This window comes from Apodemus sylvaticus, chromosome 3, assembly GCF_947179515.1.
Source record: "Apodemus sylvaticus chromosome 3, mApoSyl1.1, whole genome shotgun sequence".
NCBI lineage: Eukaryota > Metazoa > Chordata > Mammalia > Rodentia > Muridae > Apodemus > Apodemus sylvaticus.
Window position 1 is genome coordinate 108,980,222 of NC_067474.1, and position 18,051 is coordinate 108,998,272.

Sequence of the window (18,051 nt, forward strand, 5' to 3'; positions counted from 1 at the left end):
CCTATCTTGCAGGCAGGTCACTGTTGTAGGTAGCAGGGTTCATGGCTAGGTGAAACTGATGTTACTTTTCTCCTTGGTAGCACAGATAGTACTTTCCAGCACTATAGAAGCTAGTCAGTAGGAATAAAGCGTCTGGTTGAGTAACAGCTCAACTTATCCATGTTGGATGACATCAGTATGTGGCATCTTTAGCAATGGGGTCTTATTGTCAAGTTGCAGAGGGTAACTAATAATTGGGAATGGCCTATAATGTTTGGGAAGGGATCTGTGATACCCAGTTGAACAAAGACTCAAAACCATTTTAACCTGTTCCTGGTGCTAGGGGTTTCATTTGATAGCATATGATGTCTAGTTGGGATGTTGTCTCTCCAAGTGTGTGGTAACTTGATTTAAATACCTCTTACTTCTATAGTAGTAGGTTTTGAATTGGTTTTTTAAAAAGCATTTAGTGTGAGTTATCCTCTCCATAATCTTTTTGGTTGACATTCCCACTGACAGTGCATATAGGTTCCTTTTTCTGGTTTCTACACCATTTCTGATTTATCAACATGAATTGAAAGTGGAAATAAAAAGGCAGATCTGAATGAACCCACTGAATGAAATTTTTTTAAAAAGTCAATTATTTAGAGAAAGTGGAATAGTGATTGGTAGGAGCTATGGACAGAAAACAGTGGCAATTATTGTTAAGTAGGTATAGACTTTAAGTTCTTATAATATGAAATAAGTTGGTGATGATATAAAAACATGAATGTACTGAATATGCTGAAATGCCCATTTGATATGTGAAAAGTTATATATAGTTATACATATTTTACCATATTTTTAATAAATGAATGAATTTGTGAACCTCGAAGTTGCTAAGTATCTCTACTCTAAAGTGTTATGCACTTACCAGGAAGTGAAATTGTGAAAGAGAAATAATTTTGTTGTGCTGCAAAATGACAGCATCAAACAATGCTACACAACGAAGTCATGTGTCAACACTTTGAGTTTAAGGAACAAGATGTATGATGGAGATCATAATCTCCACTCCTTCACCATCCAAGGGTCAAGCTGGAGATGTCATGCTTAAACCAGCACAGCAGAATGCTACATAAATTATACTGCACGAGAGACCAATGATGACCTTCTACTCATACATTCATAGCTGGGACATTAAGAGATCTCCTGGCCTGGTTGTTTTGAAAACAGGGCATCGCACTTGGTGTGTGTTTTTGTTCAGCTGGTGGACAAAGGCCAGTTGGACAGGTGCAAAAAGTAAATCCTCTTTTGCAACCCAGAACTCACTGTTAAGTATGAGTTTTGATATATACAAGAAGGAATATAAGAACAAAGAGATGTTACCAATGAGGCTGATTCTAGTAATATAATATATAGTTTATTCTATAAAGGTAATGTGATAGATAAATATTCCTCTCTTTAAAGGATTAACTTGATTATGAAATCTGAATTGAAGATACTCATAAATGGATGTTTCAGTATTGCACTGGCAATTCCTTCATAAAGATTAGAATTCTGAGTGTTAGGAATGGATATGAGAAGACTCTTCAGAGATTTTGGGCATCACAAGTGAAGCCTACCTTAAAATGGTTTATAAAGATAACTGAAGAAATCCTCAAATCTTCTGATTAAGAACTTAGAAGTTGTCAATGATGGTGGCTTTAAACCAAGGACAGATAAAAAGAAAGGGCTGAAAAGCACTACTGGATGACCTTTGAGAAGGGTATTTCCAGATGACCTGGATGAACAGCAAAGGAATCAAATCCCTTAAATAAGAATTTATTTGACTTAATTTTTTAAAATAAATAATTTTGTACATTAAAAAAAAACAGGACAGAGATTTTACAATATGGTGAAACAATTATTCTCAGTTCTGAGAAGTTTGCATAAGAACAGTGGTTCCAAACAGCAAAATTTCAGGCTTTCTGCGGGACCAACTCATGGGATTACTTGAATTAACATTCCTGGAGGTGGCCAGTAACGATGTATATTTGTCTCTCTTCATGATCTCACATCCAAATGCTTGGAGGAAGCCTCACTGCAGACTCCAAATACTGACCAAAAGCATTGATCATATTTCCAAGGAAACTAATAGGACCGAGAAAATGAATCCCTCGTAGCTATAGCAACACTCCCAGAGGCCTGGAAACGAGCCAGTGGAGGGTGAAGCAAGCATGTGGACCAAGGGTGAGTGCCTGATGGGAAGAATAAGCCCACAAAGCTGCAACCAGGCTTCGGGCTTCTGAGCATAAGGGGCGGTGTTCCATTCTGTTCTGTATCATGCTGGCTTTGATTTCTCTGCACTCTGTGACTCCCAATGTCTGATCCTTGACCTCTAAAACTCAAAGGATGTGGCTCAAGAGCAACTATAGCTAGTTCCTCAAAAGAACATTTCCTTTACTTCTTAGTAACTTCCGTAAAGTGAACTGTCATAGTCTGTCTTGAGATTACCATTTCTTAAAGGAGAGAACAAGTCCTTTATATGCAATATATTGACTAATGAATTGGCGTTTTGAGCTTGAGAATAAGTACAAAGTTTAATATGCATAATAATATGCATTATGCTGGTCATAGATCAGTATTGCTGTGGTATCTTTAGTGCTGGAGACTAGTAAGTACACAGCAATAACATAACATGTATATCAGTGCAAAAGATCCTCTAGAACTTAGGACACCAACATCTGGACCACTATTTCTAATTTACAAAGGAGGAAGTTGAAAAGAGTTTACTTAAAAATCTGACCAAAATTAAATGGCTGGGAACTAGAAGAATGTGAGTCAAGCTGAAATCTGTCAGATAAAAATACAAACAAGAGTTGAGGGTGCAGTTCAGATGGTAAAGTAGTACCCTGGCATGCACAGTCTTATATTCAACCTCTGGATCTACATAAAACTGGGTGACATGATGGTGTACCCAGAACATGAAACCAGAAGGATCAGGAGTTCAAGGCCAGCTTCCGCTATAAAGCTGTAGAGGCTAGCCTGAGCTATATGACTCTTTTTTTTTTAAATGATTTTTAGGGATCAGAGTTTTAAGGAAACTATGTATCTCTTTTGTACCAGTAAAATTTTCATATATTTCCCATATTTTGAATACTTCTCCAAGAGTTATCCGGACAAAGAATGTTGAAAACACATATATTTTACACTTTAGGATAAATAGATAGCTATAACGTGCCTGCCCCCACCCTTAAAAAATGACACAGAGAGTTATAGTTATTTATAGTGATGGTTTGTATATGCTTGGCCCACGAAGTGGCCCTATTGGGAGGTATGACCTTGTTAGAGGAAGGGTGTCACAGTCGGGTTGGGCAGTGAGACCCTCCTCCTAACTACATGGGAGCCAGTCTTCTGCTAGCAGCCTTCAGATGAAGATGTAGAACTCTCAGCTCCTCCTGCACCATGCCTGCCTGGATGCTGCCATGATTCTGCCTTCATGATACTGGACTGAACCTCTGAACCCATACGCCAGCTCCAATTAAATGTTGTCCTTGGTCATGGTGTCTCTTCACAGTAGTAAAAGCCCAACTAAGACATTTACAGTAGCTTTGGGCCTTAGCTTACTGCAGAGTACTCCCAACTAGCTTTTATAACGTGTATCAGCCTGTTTATACTAATCTACACTCTGCCACGTGGCACATTATCCCTCAGTCTCTATCCTCGGCACTTACTTCTCTTCCTCCTCCAGATCTGGCTGGATATGAAAACCTCCCTGGTCCAAAAAAGATACATAGTCTCCTATGAAATCTCCTGCCTTTCCCTCTTTCCCAGCATTCCTGTCTCTGCTGGAAGCCCTGCCTATTCTCTCCTCCTTTGCTATAGGCTATCAGCTTTTTATTAAACCAATCAGAAGGTGAGATAGGGAGGGTTTACAAAATACCCAGGTAAGGCATGACCCAATATCTACTATCAGCATTTGAACAATACAAAGACAACCTTTACAGTGCAGAACTTATCCTAACTGAGAGCAAAACTTTCACTAGAACTTTCATAATATCCACTGTGATTAGGGAAGCCTATCTTCCCAGAAAAGAAGATAATTAAATAATAAGGAAATTCCCACCTTTGCAACCTGAGATCATAAAGCCTTCAAGTAACTACAACATAAAATTCTGTTTTAATCAAGTTAATTCTGTGGAACTCAGTTTTCCATCTATAAACTGAGCATAATAATATAAACTTATTAGTTATATTTTCATATTACCATTTGAATGAGCATGACATTGTGATTTTATTTTATAATTTCATTGGTAGCTAAATACAGTGAATATACTTGTCACTATTTGTGAATCTTCTTTGGTAAGTTGTTTAAAATTTTAATTACTTAATTATTTGTTTACATCCCACTATCAGTCTCCCTTCTCCTCCCAGTCCTCCCTCCCAGTCCCTCCCTCCAGGCCCTTGCTTTCTTCTCTGAGAAGAGGTAGCCCTCCACCATCACCCCTCACCCTGGTTTATCAAGTCACTGCAGGACTAGGTGCCCCTGCTCCCACTCAGCCAGAGAAGGCAGCCCAGCTAGGGGCGTGGGATCCAGAGGCAGGCAGCAGCAGGCTCGGGGGCCACCCCTGGCTCCAGTTGTTGCAGGACCGACATGAGGACTGAGCTGCACATCTGTTACATATGGGGGGGGGGGGGCTATGTCCAGCCCACGACTGCTCTTTCATTGGTGGTTCAGTCTCTGGGAGCCCCTAAGGGTGCAGGTTGCTTGACTCTGCTGGCCTTCCTGTGGAGTCCCTGTCCTCTTCAGGTCCCTCAATTCCTTCCCCAATTCTTCCAGAGAAGGGCCTGAGCTCCATCTAATGTTTGGCTGTGAGTATCTGTATCTGTTCCCATTGATTATTTTTCTTAATTGATTTGTTTCCCTTTCTAAAGTACTGTTTTCAACGTATACTATGTGTTGGTGAAGACAAGGAACAAGTGCAGCTATCAGACATTTCTGGTAGGAACATAAAATGGGGAAATCACTTGCTGCTGCTGGCCAATTTATGAAAACATTAAATATACACCTACAGTATGACTTAGTCAATCTACTTCAAGTTTACCCAAAAGAAGTGTGTGTGTGTATGTGTATGTGTGTCTGTGCGTAAAAACACCTGCACATAAATTCTCACCATTTTTATGGTAGCAGCCCCAAAGAGAAATAAGTAAAATGCCTGCCAACTAGTAAATAGATAAGCAAGCTATATATTCCATTCAGTATTCAGTATTAGTCATTCATAAAAAGAAACAGAGCAGTGCTATGCACCGCAGCCTGGGTGAGTCTCCAAGTAGCTGTGTTGAGTGCAAAAGCCACACAGAGAACTATGTATTACACTATCCCGCGTGGATGATACTCTGAAGAATGCAAGCCAGTCTAAAGGACATAAATGGTAGGTACTTAGGGATGGCAAGGCTGAGGGAAGGAATACAAAGGTAAAGGCACAAGGAGACATCCAGGCGTGAGATACACTCACTGACTCCATCATGGTGCAGTGTTTCAGGTGTGCACCATATGTGCTGAAATACAACCAACTATGTCCTTCACATATGAGGACCTTATTATATCTGCCTAGCACGCCTCCATAGAACCTTTGAAAACTTTCAGTGAAGTTCTGAAATATTATCATGTAACTATTTCCTGCTTTTCTTTTCTTTGAGGGGAGGAGGTTTCCATGGGATTGAGCCCAGGGCCTCGCACACACTGCCCAAGCATCCTACCACTAAGGTAAACCTCCAGCCCGGCAAATAAAGATTTTCCATGTCTTTTATGGTAAACTGTTTTCTTTTTCTTTTTTTTTTTTGGTATATTTTTTATTTACATTTCAAATGATTTCCCCTTTCCTAGCCCCCCCCACTCCCAAAAAGTCCTGTAAGCCCCCTTCTCTCCCCCTGTCCTCCCACCCACCCCTTCCCACTTCCCCGTTCTGGTTTTGCTGAATACTGCTTCATTGAGTCTTTCCAGAACAAGGGGCCACTCTTCCTTTCTTCTTGCACCTCATTTGATGTATAGATTATGTTTTGGGTAATCCAGGTTTCTAGGTTAATATCTACTTATTAGTGAGTGCATACCATGATTCATCTTTTGAGTCTGGGTTACCTCACTTAGTATGATGTTCTCTAGGTCCATCCATTTGCCTAAGAATTTCATGAATTCATTGTTTCTAATGGCTGAATAGTACTCCATTGTGTAGATATACCACATTTTTTGCATCCACTCTTCTGTTGAGGGATACCTGGGTTCTTTCCAGCATCTGGCAATTATAAATAGGGCTACTATGAACATAGTAGAGCATGTATCCTTATTACATGGTGGGGAATCCTCTGGGTATATGCCCAGGAGTGGTATAGCAGGATCTTCTGGAAGTGAGGTGCCCAGTTTTCGGAGGAACCGCCAGACTGATTTCCAGAGTGGTTGTACCAATTTGCAACCCCACCAGCAGTGGAGGAGTGTTCCTCTTTCTCCGGACCCTCTCTAACACCTGCTATCTCCGGAATTTTTAATCTTAGCCATTCTGACTGGTGTAAGGTGAAATCTCAGGGTTGTTTTGATTTGCATTTCCCTAATGGCCAATAAAGTTGAGCATTTTTTAAGATGCTTCTCCGCCATCCGATGTTCTTCAGGTGAGAATTCTTTGTTTAACTCTGTACCCCACTTTTTAATAGGGTTGTTTGGTTTTCTGGAGTCTAACTTCTTGCTCTAAGAGCAAGAATTGACAAATGGGACCTCATGAAATTACAAAGTTTCTGTAAGGCAAAGGACACCATCAAGAGGACAAATTGGTAACCAACAAATTGGGAAAAGATCTTCACCAATCCTACATCAGATAGAGGGCTAATATCCAATATATATAAAGAACTCAAGAAGGTAAACTGTTTTCTAAAGTAATAACATTTATTGTCTCTACAATTAGTTTTTTCTATACTATATAGCATTTCAAATAAAATACTTTAATTAAAATAAACTTTAAAAATGTATTACTCTCCCCTTTGCCCTGTGAAGTGCCCCGATACAGAGAAGTGATAATATCAGTGTCTGTGCTGTGGGGAGCACCCCTGTCTTCCTGAAAACTGATGGCAGGTCACTAAAGACAAGAATAAAGGCACCAGTGATGCAAAGGAAAGGTCCGTAACACTCCACTCCTGACGCCCCTGGAGGTCCAGTTTGTAGTATCAGCCTGCTTGCTGCTCCAACTTCTAAATTTCAGGCTCTGACGGTTCATCCAATAAATTCTAGCCAGAGTTTGTTTATGTTGTCTGTAACCCTGAGAGAGAGAAATAAATGGATACTTAATTCATTTCTCTGATATTTATCATAACTTATATCACAAAGTTATAAACTATTTAAAACGTAGCATGTTCAAACAGCTAGAATATATATCCAGCCATCCCTCCATTAAATAAACTTTCATCCGATTGTACACTGTATGCCAGATACCATGCCATATATTTTTACTTGTCATTCAAATGACAGATCAACCTCTATAGCCATCTTACATTTAATGTCAAGAAAGCTTATGCTAAGGAGCCTCAGTTACTTGATGTTAAAGAGTTCCTGGTCAGTACTGGACTCAGGATGTGCCAAGCCTGCTTAACGCCAGACACGTCTCTACTCTCCACATTCTTGTCCAGGAAGGGTATGCCCTATACCAAGAGTGTCCAGCCACTGTGGCCTGTGTCTTGGAAGTTGGGGATGGGGGTGGCAGTGGCAGTGGCAGTGAGAGGCTTCCCAGATGTTTCCTTGCCTCGATTCTGCTTCCTTCATATGTGACAGATGGTCTCTGCTACAGTTGGAGAGTTCTCAACACTACAGGACTTGTGACCTAGGAGAAGAACAACTATCTGTTCCGAAAGTCGGAGACAATGAGGGTCCTTTTCTCTGGTGTTGATGACTGTGGTCAAGTATTGAAACTGGTGATCTAGAAACAGAAAAACCCAATCATAGGAAATACCTAAGCCATGCCACCCTAGTCACACATCAAAACATATCAGTTGTGATAATCTTCCAAGAGCTCACTTGGAAGACCTCTGAAAGCTTAGGCTTTAAGCTGCACTTGAATCTAAGTGTATGCTAACAATTCCTGTTGTGCTGCCTCGGGCTCCAGACCTCACAGCGCTTCCCTTCCCTTAGGGAAACAGGTCTCCAAAAGCAGAGAGGTTCACTTTCAACTTTACAGCTTTCAGGTTAGTTTAAAATATACCAAAACAAATGGGGGAGGGTCACTAGATTCTCACAAGATATATTTATTTTGTAAAAATATAGACATGTACTAAAAATCAACATATCATTTGCAAGAAAGAAAAAACTGAAATGAACAATGAATGAGTAATGTTATCCAAAAGAATATCCATATTTTAAAGAGCTGTACACATGAAAGTGTTTCGAACCAAGTGTTCCACACACACACAAAATATTTAAAAATAGGTGCCAAAACTGATTTTAAAATGTGTTGTTAATGTACATGGGATAAATATACTAGATACTAACAATATTGATGCTGTACTCATAAAATTCTTTTCATCTTTCTTTTCTATTTTATTCTATATTAAACACATATTTGCTAAATATGATATTAGGCCATGGAACAGAAAAAAATACCCATTATTTTAAAAGCTCATTAAATATGAAAAAGACGTGTAGTTTACTTAATAATGTACCAATGGTAATACCTCGGTTTAGTAAATACATATGGCTATGTAAGATATTAAGATTAGGGAAAATTGAGTGAAAGGAACGTAGGAACTCTTGGTGTGCTAACCCTGTTGTTCTTCTGGAAACAAATGTGTCCATGAGTCTATATGGCACACAGACAATAGGAACTGAGACAATGTAGCATATACGGGTAGCTTTTTTTTTTCTATATGTAATCTTGTTCTTTCAAGAGTGGGCAAAGCTATCCTGGAGTGTGTCAGTTTCCTCCAGATAACTCATATGCCAGTGCAGACTATAATTGACATAATTGACTGACTGACTTGTCTTTAGAAAAAAAAAAGACTCAGAGAAACACAAAATATTCATTGTAATGTTACCTTCCTACTTCTTAGAAGGTTTAGAAATTATTCCAAGTGTGTTTTAGATAAATGGTAGGTGAAGAGTAGAAAATAGTAACAAATTAATTAGTTTTAACTGAATGAAATTGCATTATAAGGGAAAGATGTAAATGCCATTTACATTTATATGGTTCAGCTTAAATATTAATAATCATTATGCTAATCATTCTGAAACAATACCTGTCTAGCATCAGTAAAGGCTCGACTGCAATTATTTCTAAGCATTCTCTTCCACACTGTCATTTAGACTCTTGACTACACGTATTGTGTTCTTCCCTAAACATTACACAAACAATAAAATGTTGCCCAGAAGTTTGAGACCAATTGCTAAAACATAAATTAAAAACATGACATGTGACATTGTCTGAATAAACACAGTGTCTTTATTAACTGCAACCACAATTCACTGCCACAAGAAGTCTAATATTTATAATTGGCTTATTTGTTTGTCATTTAATATAAATGTGTGTCATTTAAGGTAGTCCCTGTAAAGCCTTACACAAATATTCACTAGCTTACCTGCTAACATGAGTTCTTGACTGGAAGAGGAAGCGATGCAGGCCCAGGCAGGACTCTCGGAGCCACACGATACTTTTGGTTTATTCCAGTGGCGTGCATGCATCTGCAGAGTGTCAGCCCGTGTACACCTGCAAAGGAAGGGAGCCTGAGGATGTCCATGAGTGTGAGAATGTCTATTACTGTGAAAAGGGCTTGGTCATGATCATGAGTTCTCATGCAGAACCCTATAGCCTGTTTACTGTTCATCACAAGAAGCTTATTTGAATGAGAAAGCAGTCAGACATTTGTAAGGATATCTCTTGGGTTTATGGACATTTTCAATTAAAGCAGTGGTTCTCAACATGTGGATCATGACCCCTTTGGGTTGAACAACCATTTTCCAGGGATTGCCTAAGTCCATATGCATATCATCTTTACATTATGATTAATAACAGTAGCAAAATTACAGTTTTGAAATAGCAATGAAGATGATTTTCTCATTGGGGTAATCACAACATGAGGAACTTGTATTAAAAGGTTACAGTATTAAGGAAGGATGAGAATCATTGATTTAAAGCTGAAAGGGTTTGCAACCCCATAGGAAGAATAACAATATCAACCAACCTCATCCCCCAGAGCTCCCAGGTACTAAGCCATCAACCAAAGGGGTACACATGGCTCTGGCTGCATATGTAGCAGAGGATTGCCTTGTAAGGCATCAATGGAAGGTGAGGTCCTTGGTCCTATGAAGGCTCAATAGATACCCCAGTGTAGGGATATCAAGGGTGGGGAGGTGGGAGTGGGTGGGTGGAGGAACATCCTTATAGAAGCAGAAGGAAAGGGATAGGAGAGGGAGTTTCTGGGAGAGGGGGAAACTGAAACTGGGTAAGGGCATAACATTTGAAATGTAAATAAATTAATAAAAAATTAATAATAATAATAATAGTAATAATAACAAAGCAATGCTTCTTTTCTTTTTTTTTTTTTTTTTTTTTTTTTTTTTTGGTTTTTTCGAGACAGGGTTTCTCTGTATAGCCTTAGCTGTCCTGGAACTCACTCTGTAGACCAGGCTGGCCTCGAACTCAGAAATCTGCCTGCCTCTGCTTCCCAGAGTGCTGGGATTACAGGTGTGCGCCACCGCTTCCCGGCCAAAGCAATGCTTCTTAAACTTTTTAAAATTCAGGTATTTTTTTCAAATGCAATCTTACAGATCTTTATTCACTTATTTAATAATTTTCTAGAGTGCTTACTGATGGCCATTAAGTGCACTCTGTTGTAATTAATGAAGTAGATTTCCCCCTACACACAGGGAATTTGTTGTGGAGGCACACAATGTGATCTGAGAGCTCTAGGAAGAACTATTTTCAAAGTGTTAGGAAATAAAGAGGGCAGTGGGCAAGGGGATCTCTTAAGGGAAGGAGACCCTAAGGATGCTCTAAGGCAATTATATTTAAGGTGAGACCTGGAGGATCAGAAGAGGACGACAGTCATGGAAAGAATGAGGAGGATGAATATGGGACACAAAACCAACAAAAGAGCCTCAGACTGGAATATTAAAATATGGAACAGTTTGGGAAATATTAGAGAACCGAGATTTACCTAAGAAGACAATCTGTTCCATGTCCTACATGTTCTTTGCAGACAGCCACACTCATCTGATCTGCCATGAAGACATGGAATGGCTGGAACCTGCACAGCAGCTTTCAGTACAATCTGGAGATATCTGAAAGAGAAGTGCAAGTGCCTATCAAGATTCTCTCATGTCCTAGGACACACCTGGACCTACAAGTTGACAAATGGTGTATAAGGCAGGACCTCCTCCTGTGCCCTGGGGATCTGTCCTTGCATCCAGGAAATATCACAACAATCAGCAATCACTTACCACATCCCTCGTATCCACCATTAACATAAATCAAGGCCTCGTCTGTAATTTATGTGCCAGCATTTAGAGAATACCTTGATAGTTATTTTAAATACATAAATCAAGTAAAAAAAAACATTATAAAATATTAGAGATGTCATAAGACCTCTGATTTATTTAACAGTGCATTATATTTCTTGATCTCAATTTATTTCAAGTTTTTAGGAAGAAAAATGGTTCTTTGCCTTATCCTGTTCTTGTTTTTAATTCCTTCATTTGGAAGATTTCATCTCCACTCAAAACCATCTTTAATAATAAGATATCGATTTCCGGGCGGCGGCGGCGGCGGCAGCAGCGGCAGCAGTGGCTGCTCCAGCTGAAGGGCCATCAGCAGTGGAACCAAGGCGTCACAGGGACCAGTTAGGCCCTGCGCCCACGACCACTGACCTTCGCTGACCAGCCGGACAGCAAGCAGCTGCAGTTGTGCGGCGCCTTTCCTGCACGGAGGCCACTTCAGAACTCGGCCTCCCACCAGTCAGGAGAGGAGGATCCATCTTGGTTCCGTACTCCAGGAATCGGACAGACTGAGGTACACAAACATAATCCGAGGCCAGCACCGCGGTGGTCTGAGCCCGACGGGCGTTGGCCTGCACCCAGGCCCTGGGCGGGTCGGGGGGCCATCGGGGTGCCAACCCAACCAGGAGGTTTTTTGCCCAGGCCTGCGAGCGCGCCGCCGCCATTTTGCCTGCAGGACGACAGAGAGCTCAGGCGGGCAGACCTGTAACAGGCATAGCCTAAGGCTAACAAAGCGGGGGTCCAGGCCCCAAAAGGCACAGGACTGACCCCAAGAACTGGGCGGCTTGGTGGGCCATCTGTGAGTCAACCCGCCCAGGCGATTGTTAGCAAAGCAGACTCTCCCGGCGCTTTCAGGGAGCGCGGGCGCACAGCGCGGGGAAATCATTTGAAATGTAAATAAATTATATCAAATAAAAAAAAAATTAAAAAAAAAAAAAATCTCTTAAAGAAATACAGGAGAACTTTGGTCAACAGGCTGAGCTCATGAAAGAGAAAACACAAAAATCTCTTAAAGAATTACAGGAAAACACAAACATGCAAGTGAAGGAGCTAAGCAAAACCATCCAGGATCTAAAATCAGAAGTAGAAACAACTAAGAAAACTCAAAGGGAGACAACTTTGGAGATAGAAAGCCTTGGGAAGAAATCAGGGGACAGAGATACAAATATCAACAACAGAATACAAGAGATAGAAGAAAGAATCTCAGATGCTGAAGATTCCATAGAAACCATGGACTCAACAGTTAAAGAAAATGCAAAAAGCAAAAAGCTTGTAACCCAAAATATCCAGGAAATCCAGGACACAATGAGAAGACCAAACCTAAGGATTATAGGCATAGAGGAGAGTGAAGATTTACAACTTAAAGGGCCAGCAAATATCTTCAATAAAATTATGGAAGAAAACTTCCCTAACCTAAAGAGAGAGATGCCCATGAATATACAAGAAGCCTACAGAACTCCAAACAGACTGGACCAGAACAGAAATACTTCCCGTCACATAATAATCAAAACACCAAATGTTCTAAACAAAGAAAGAATACTAAAGGCAGTAAGAGAAAAAGGCCAAGTAACATATAAAGGAAGACCTATCAGAATCACAGCAGACTTTTCACCTGAGACTATGAAGGCTAGAAGGTCCTGGGCAGATCTCATGCAGACTCTAAGAGAACACAAATGCCAACCAAAACTACTATATCCAGCAAAACTCTCAATCACCATAGATGGAGAAACTAAGATATTTCATGACAAAACCAAGTTTACCCAATATCTATCCACAAACCCGGCCCTAAAAAGGATAATAGGAGGACAACACCAATACAAGGAGGGAAACTTCACCCTGGAAAAAGCAAGATAGTAACCTTTCATCAAACCCAAAAGAAGTTAAGCATTCAAATTTAAAAAATAACGTCAAAAATGATAGGAAGTAACAATCACTATTCCTTAATATCTCTTAACATCAATGGACTTAATGCCCCAATAAAAAGACACAGACTAACTGAATGGATACGTAAACAGGACCCTACATTTTGCTGCTTACAGGAAACACACCTCAGGGTCAAAGACAAACACTACCTTAGAGTAAAAGGCTGGAAGACAATTTTACAAGCAAATGGTCTCAGGAAACAAGCTGGAGTAGCCATTTTAATATCAGATAAAATTGACTTTCAACCCAAAGTCATCAAAAGAGACCCTGAGGGACACTTCTTGCTGGTCAAAGGAAAAATACAAAAAGAAGAACTGACAATCCTGAACATCTATGCCCCAAATGTAAGGGCACCCTCTTTTGTAAAAGAAACTTTATTAAAACTAAAAGCACACATTGCACCTAACACAATAATTGTGGGTGACTTCAACACTGCACTTTCCTCAATGGACCGATCAGGAAAACAGAAACTAAACAGGGACACAATGAAACTAATTGAAGCTTTGGACCAATTAGATTTAACAGATATATATAGAACATTCTATCCTAAAACAAAAGAATATACCTTTTTCTCAGCAACTCATGGTACCTTCTCCAAAATCGACCATATAATTGGTCACAAGACAGACCTCAACAAATATAAGAAGATCGAACTAATCCCATGCCTCCTATCTGATCACTATGGAGTAAAAGTGGTCTTCAATAGCAACAGAAACAACAGAAAGCCCACATACACGTGGAAACTGAACAATACTCTACTCAATGATACCTTGGTCAAGGAAGAAATAAAGAAAGAAATTAAAGACTTTTTAGAACACAATGAAAATGAAAACACAACATACCCAAATCTATGGGACACAATGAAAGCAGTACTAAGAGGAAAACTCATAGCCCTGAGTGCCTCCAAAAAGAAAATGGAGAGAGCATACATTACCAGCTTAATGACACACCTGAAAGCCCTGGAACAAAAAGAAGCTATTTCGCCCAGGAGGAGTAGGAGGCAGGAAATCATCAAACTCAGGGCCGAAATCAATCAAGTAGAAACAAAGAGAACCATACAAAAAATCAACAATACCAGGAGCTGGTTCTTTGAGAAAATCAACAAGATAGATAAACCCTTAGCCAGACTGACCAAAGGGCACAGAGAAAGTATCCAAATTAACAAACTTAGAAATGAAAAGGGAGATATAACAACGGAAACTGAGGAAATCCAAAAAATCATCAGATCCTACTACAAGAGCCTATACTCAACACAACTGGAGAATCTGGAGGAAATGGACAATTTCCTTGACAGATACCAAATACCAAAATTAAATCAGGACCAACTAGACCATCTAAACAGTCCCATAATGCCTAAAGAAATAGAAGGAGTCATAGAAAGTCTTCCAACCAAAAAAAGCACAGGAACAGATGGCTTCAGTGCAGAATTCTACCAGACCTTCAAAGAAGAGTTAACACCAATACTCTTCAAACTATTCCACAAAATAGAAACAGAAGGAACACTACCCAATTCCTTCTACGAAGCCACAATTACGCTGATACCAAAGCCACACAAAGATCCAACAAAGAAAGAGAACTTCAGACCAATTTCCCTTATGAACATCGATGCAAAAATACTCAATAAAATTCTTGCCAACCGAATCCAAGAACACATCAAAACGATCATCCACCATGATCAAGTAGGCTTTATCCCAGGAATGCAGGGTTGGTTCAATATACGGAAATCCATCAATACAATCCACTACATAAACAAACTCAAAGAACAAAACCACATGGTCATTTCATTGGATGCTGAAAAAGCATTTGACAAAATTCAGCATCCCTTCATGCTTAAAGTCTTGGAGAGAACAGGAATTCAAGGCCCATACCTAAACATAGTAAAAGCAATATACAGCAAACCGGTAGCCAGCATCAAACTAAATGGAGAGAAACTTGAAGCAATCCCACTGAAATCAGGGACCAGACAAGGCTGCCCCCTTTCTCCTTATCTTTTCAATATTGTACTTGAGGTACTAGCTCGGGCAATTCGACAACATAAGGAGGTCAAAGGGATACAAATTGGAAAGGAAGAAGTCAAACTATCATTATTTGCAGACGACATGATCGTCTACCTAAGTGACCCAAAGAACTCCACTAGAGAGCTCCTACAGCTGATAAACAACTTCAGCAAAGTGGCAGGTTATAAAGTCAACTCAAGCAAATCAGTGGCCTTCCTATACTCAAAGGATAAGCAGGCTGAGAAAGAAATTAGGGAAATGACCCCCTTCACAATAGCCACAAACAGTATAAAGTATCTTGGGGTGACTCTTACCAAACATGTGAAAGATCTGTATGACAAGAACTTCAAGACTCTGAAGAAGGAAATGGAAGAAGACCTCAAAAAATGGGAAAACCTCCCATGCTCATGGATCGGCAGAATCAATATAGTTAAAATGGCCATTTTGCCTAAAGCACTATACAGATTCAATGCAATACCCATCAAAATCCCAACTCAATTCTTCACAGAGCTAGAAAGAGCAATTATCAAATTCATCTGGAACAACAAAAAACCCAGGATAGCTAAAACTATTCTCAGCAACAAAAGGAAATCTGGGGGAATCAGTATCCCTGACCTCAAGCAATACTACAGAGCAATAGTGTTAAAAACTGCATGGTATTGGTACAGTGACAGACAGGAGGATCAATGGAACAGGATTGAAGATCCAGAAATGAACCCACACACCTATGGCCACTTGATCCTCGACAAAGAGGCTGAAAACATCAAATGGAAAAAAGATAGCCTTTTCAACAAATGGTGCTGGTTCAACTGGAGGTCAGCATGCAGAAGAATGCGAATTGATCCATCCTTGTCTCCTTGTACTAAGCTCAAATCCAAATGGATCAAGGACCTCCACATAAAGCCAGACACTCTGAAGCTAATAGAAAAAAAACTGGGGAAGACCCTTGAGGACATCGGTACAGGGAGAAAGTTTCTGAACAGAACACCAATAGCGTATGCTCTAAGAGCAAGAATTGACAAATGGGACCTCATAAAATTACAAAGTTTCTGTAAGGCAAAGGACACCATCAAGAGGACAAATCGGCAACCAACAAATTGGGAAAAGATCTTCACCAATCCTACATCAGATAGAGGGCTAATATCCAATATATATAAAGAACTCAAGAAGTTAGACTCCAGAAAACCAAACAACCCTATTAAAAAATGGGGTACAGAGTTAAACAAAGAATTCTCACCTGAAGAACTTCGGATGGCGGAGAAGCATCTTAAAAAATGCTCAACTTCATTAGTCATTAGGGAAATGCAAATCAAAACAACCCTAAGATTTCATCTTACACCAGTCAGAATGGCTAAGATTAAAAATTCAGGAGACAGCAGGTGTTGGAGAGGGTGTGGAGAAAGAGGAACACTCCTCCACTGCTGGTGGGGTTGCAAATTGGTACAACCACTCTGGAAATCAGTCTGGCGGTTCCTCCGAAAACTGGGCACCTTACTTCCAGAAGATCCTGCTATACCACTCCTGGGCATATACCCAGAAGACTCCCCACCATGTAATAAGGATACATGTTCTACTATGTTCATAGCAGCCCTATTTGTAATTGCCAGATGCTGGAAAGAACCCAGGTATCCCTCAACAGAAGAGTGGATGCAAAAAATGTGGTATATCTACACAATGGAGTACTATTCAGCCATTAGAAACAATGAATTCATGAAATTCTTAGGCAAATGGATGGAGCTAGAGAATATCATACTAAGTGAGGTAACCCAGACTCAAAAGGTGAATCATGGTATGCACTCACTAATAAGTGGATATTAACCTAGAAAACTGGAATACCCAAAACATAATCCACACATCAAATGAGGTACAAGAAGAAAGGAGGAGTGGCCCCTGGTTCTGGAAAGACTCAGTGAAACAGTATTCAGCAAAACCAGAACGGGGAAGTGGGAAGGGGTGGGTGGGAGGACAGGGGAAGAGAAGGGGGCTTGCGGGACTTTCGGGGAGTGGGGGGGCTAGAAGAGGGGAAATCATTTGAAATGTAAATAAATTATATCGAATAATAATAAAAAAAAAATATTTCCAGAAAAAAAAAATAATAAGATATCAATTTTTAACTATTGATATTTTTAAAAGAATAGAAATGATTAAGATTAATTCAAGTAGCTTTTGATATATTCAAATAGTAGATTAGTCTAAGCAATACTATGATTCATATTGGATAGTCAAGATTTCATATTTTAACTTCATCTAAATAGAGAAAAATTTGCTCCCTTATTTGCTTAAAAGCCAGACTGCTATGCAATAGGAAGAAGGGAAATGCGTCTAAATATCGCTCAGGAGCCCACAGCTTACAAATTACATACATCAAAAGGGAAAGACTATTAGATACACTTTGATATGCAATAACAAAGATAAAATTGTGTCCCTGGACCACATAAAAATTCTTCCCACACAGATAAGAACTCAAGTTCATGACACAGAATTATTCCGGAAATTCTACTTGGGAGGAAGAAGCCAGAAGACCACAAGTTCAAGATCATCCTGGGTGACAGAGAATTCCAGGCCCACAGGGCTACATAAAGGTCTTACCTCAAACAAAGCAGATAACACTGAAAGGGACGAAATCTTAATAAACAAACAGAAGAGTGGAAAAGATTCTCTCCTCTTCTA

General features: G+C 39.8%; 1 protein-coding gene and 1 non-coding gene across 5 annotated transcripts in view; one reads left to right on the top strand and one right to left on the bottom strand.

Annotated features, from left to right (window-relative positions):
- The first annotated feature begins 1,196 nt into the window (after positions 1–1,196).
- LOC127681998 (small nucleolar RNA SNORA40) lies at positions 1,197–1,326 on the top strand. The gene has a single exon (XR_007977306.1). It is a non-coding gene; the product is annotated as a small nucleolar RNA SNORA40 (small nucleolar RNA).
- A 5,595-nt stretch (positions 1,327–6,921) lies between these two features.
- Caap1 (caspase activity and apoptosis inhibitor 1) overlaps positions 6,922–18,051 on the bottom strand; it is a 98,663-nt gene continuing 87,533 nt past the window's right edge. The window contains exons 6-8 of one of the 4 annotated variants that reach the window (XR_007977041.1): positions 11,125–11,248; positions 9,547–9,691; positions 6,922–7,241 (exon numbers count right to left, since the gene is read on the bottom strand). Coding sequence is in view for 1 of the 4 variants with exons in the window: in XM_052176759.1 (XP_052032719.1) it covers positions 11,229–11,248 (20 nt within the window). In the remaining 3 variants the exon portion in view is untranslated. Of the gene's footprint in view, positions 7,242–7,439; positions 7,896–9,546; positions 9,692–10,615; positions 11,249–18,051 lie in introns of those variants that run through there. The other 3 variants (XR_007977042.1, XR_007977043.1, XM_052176759.1) reach the window with 3 other exon arrangements.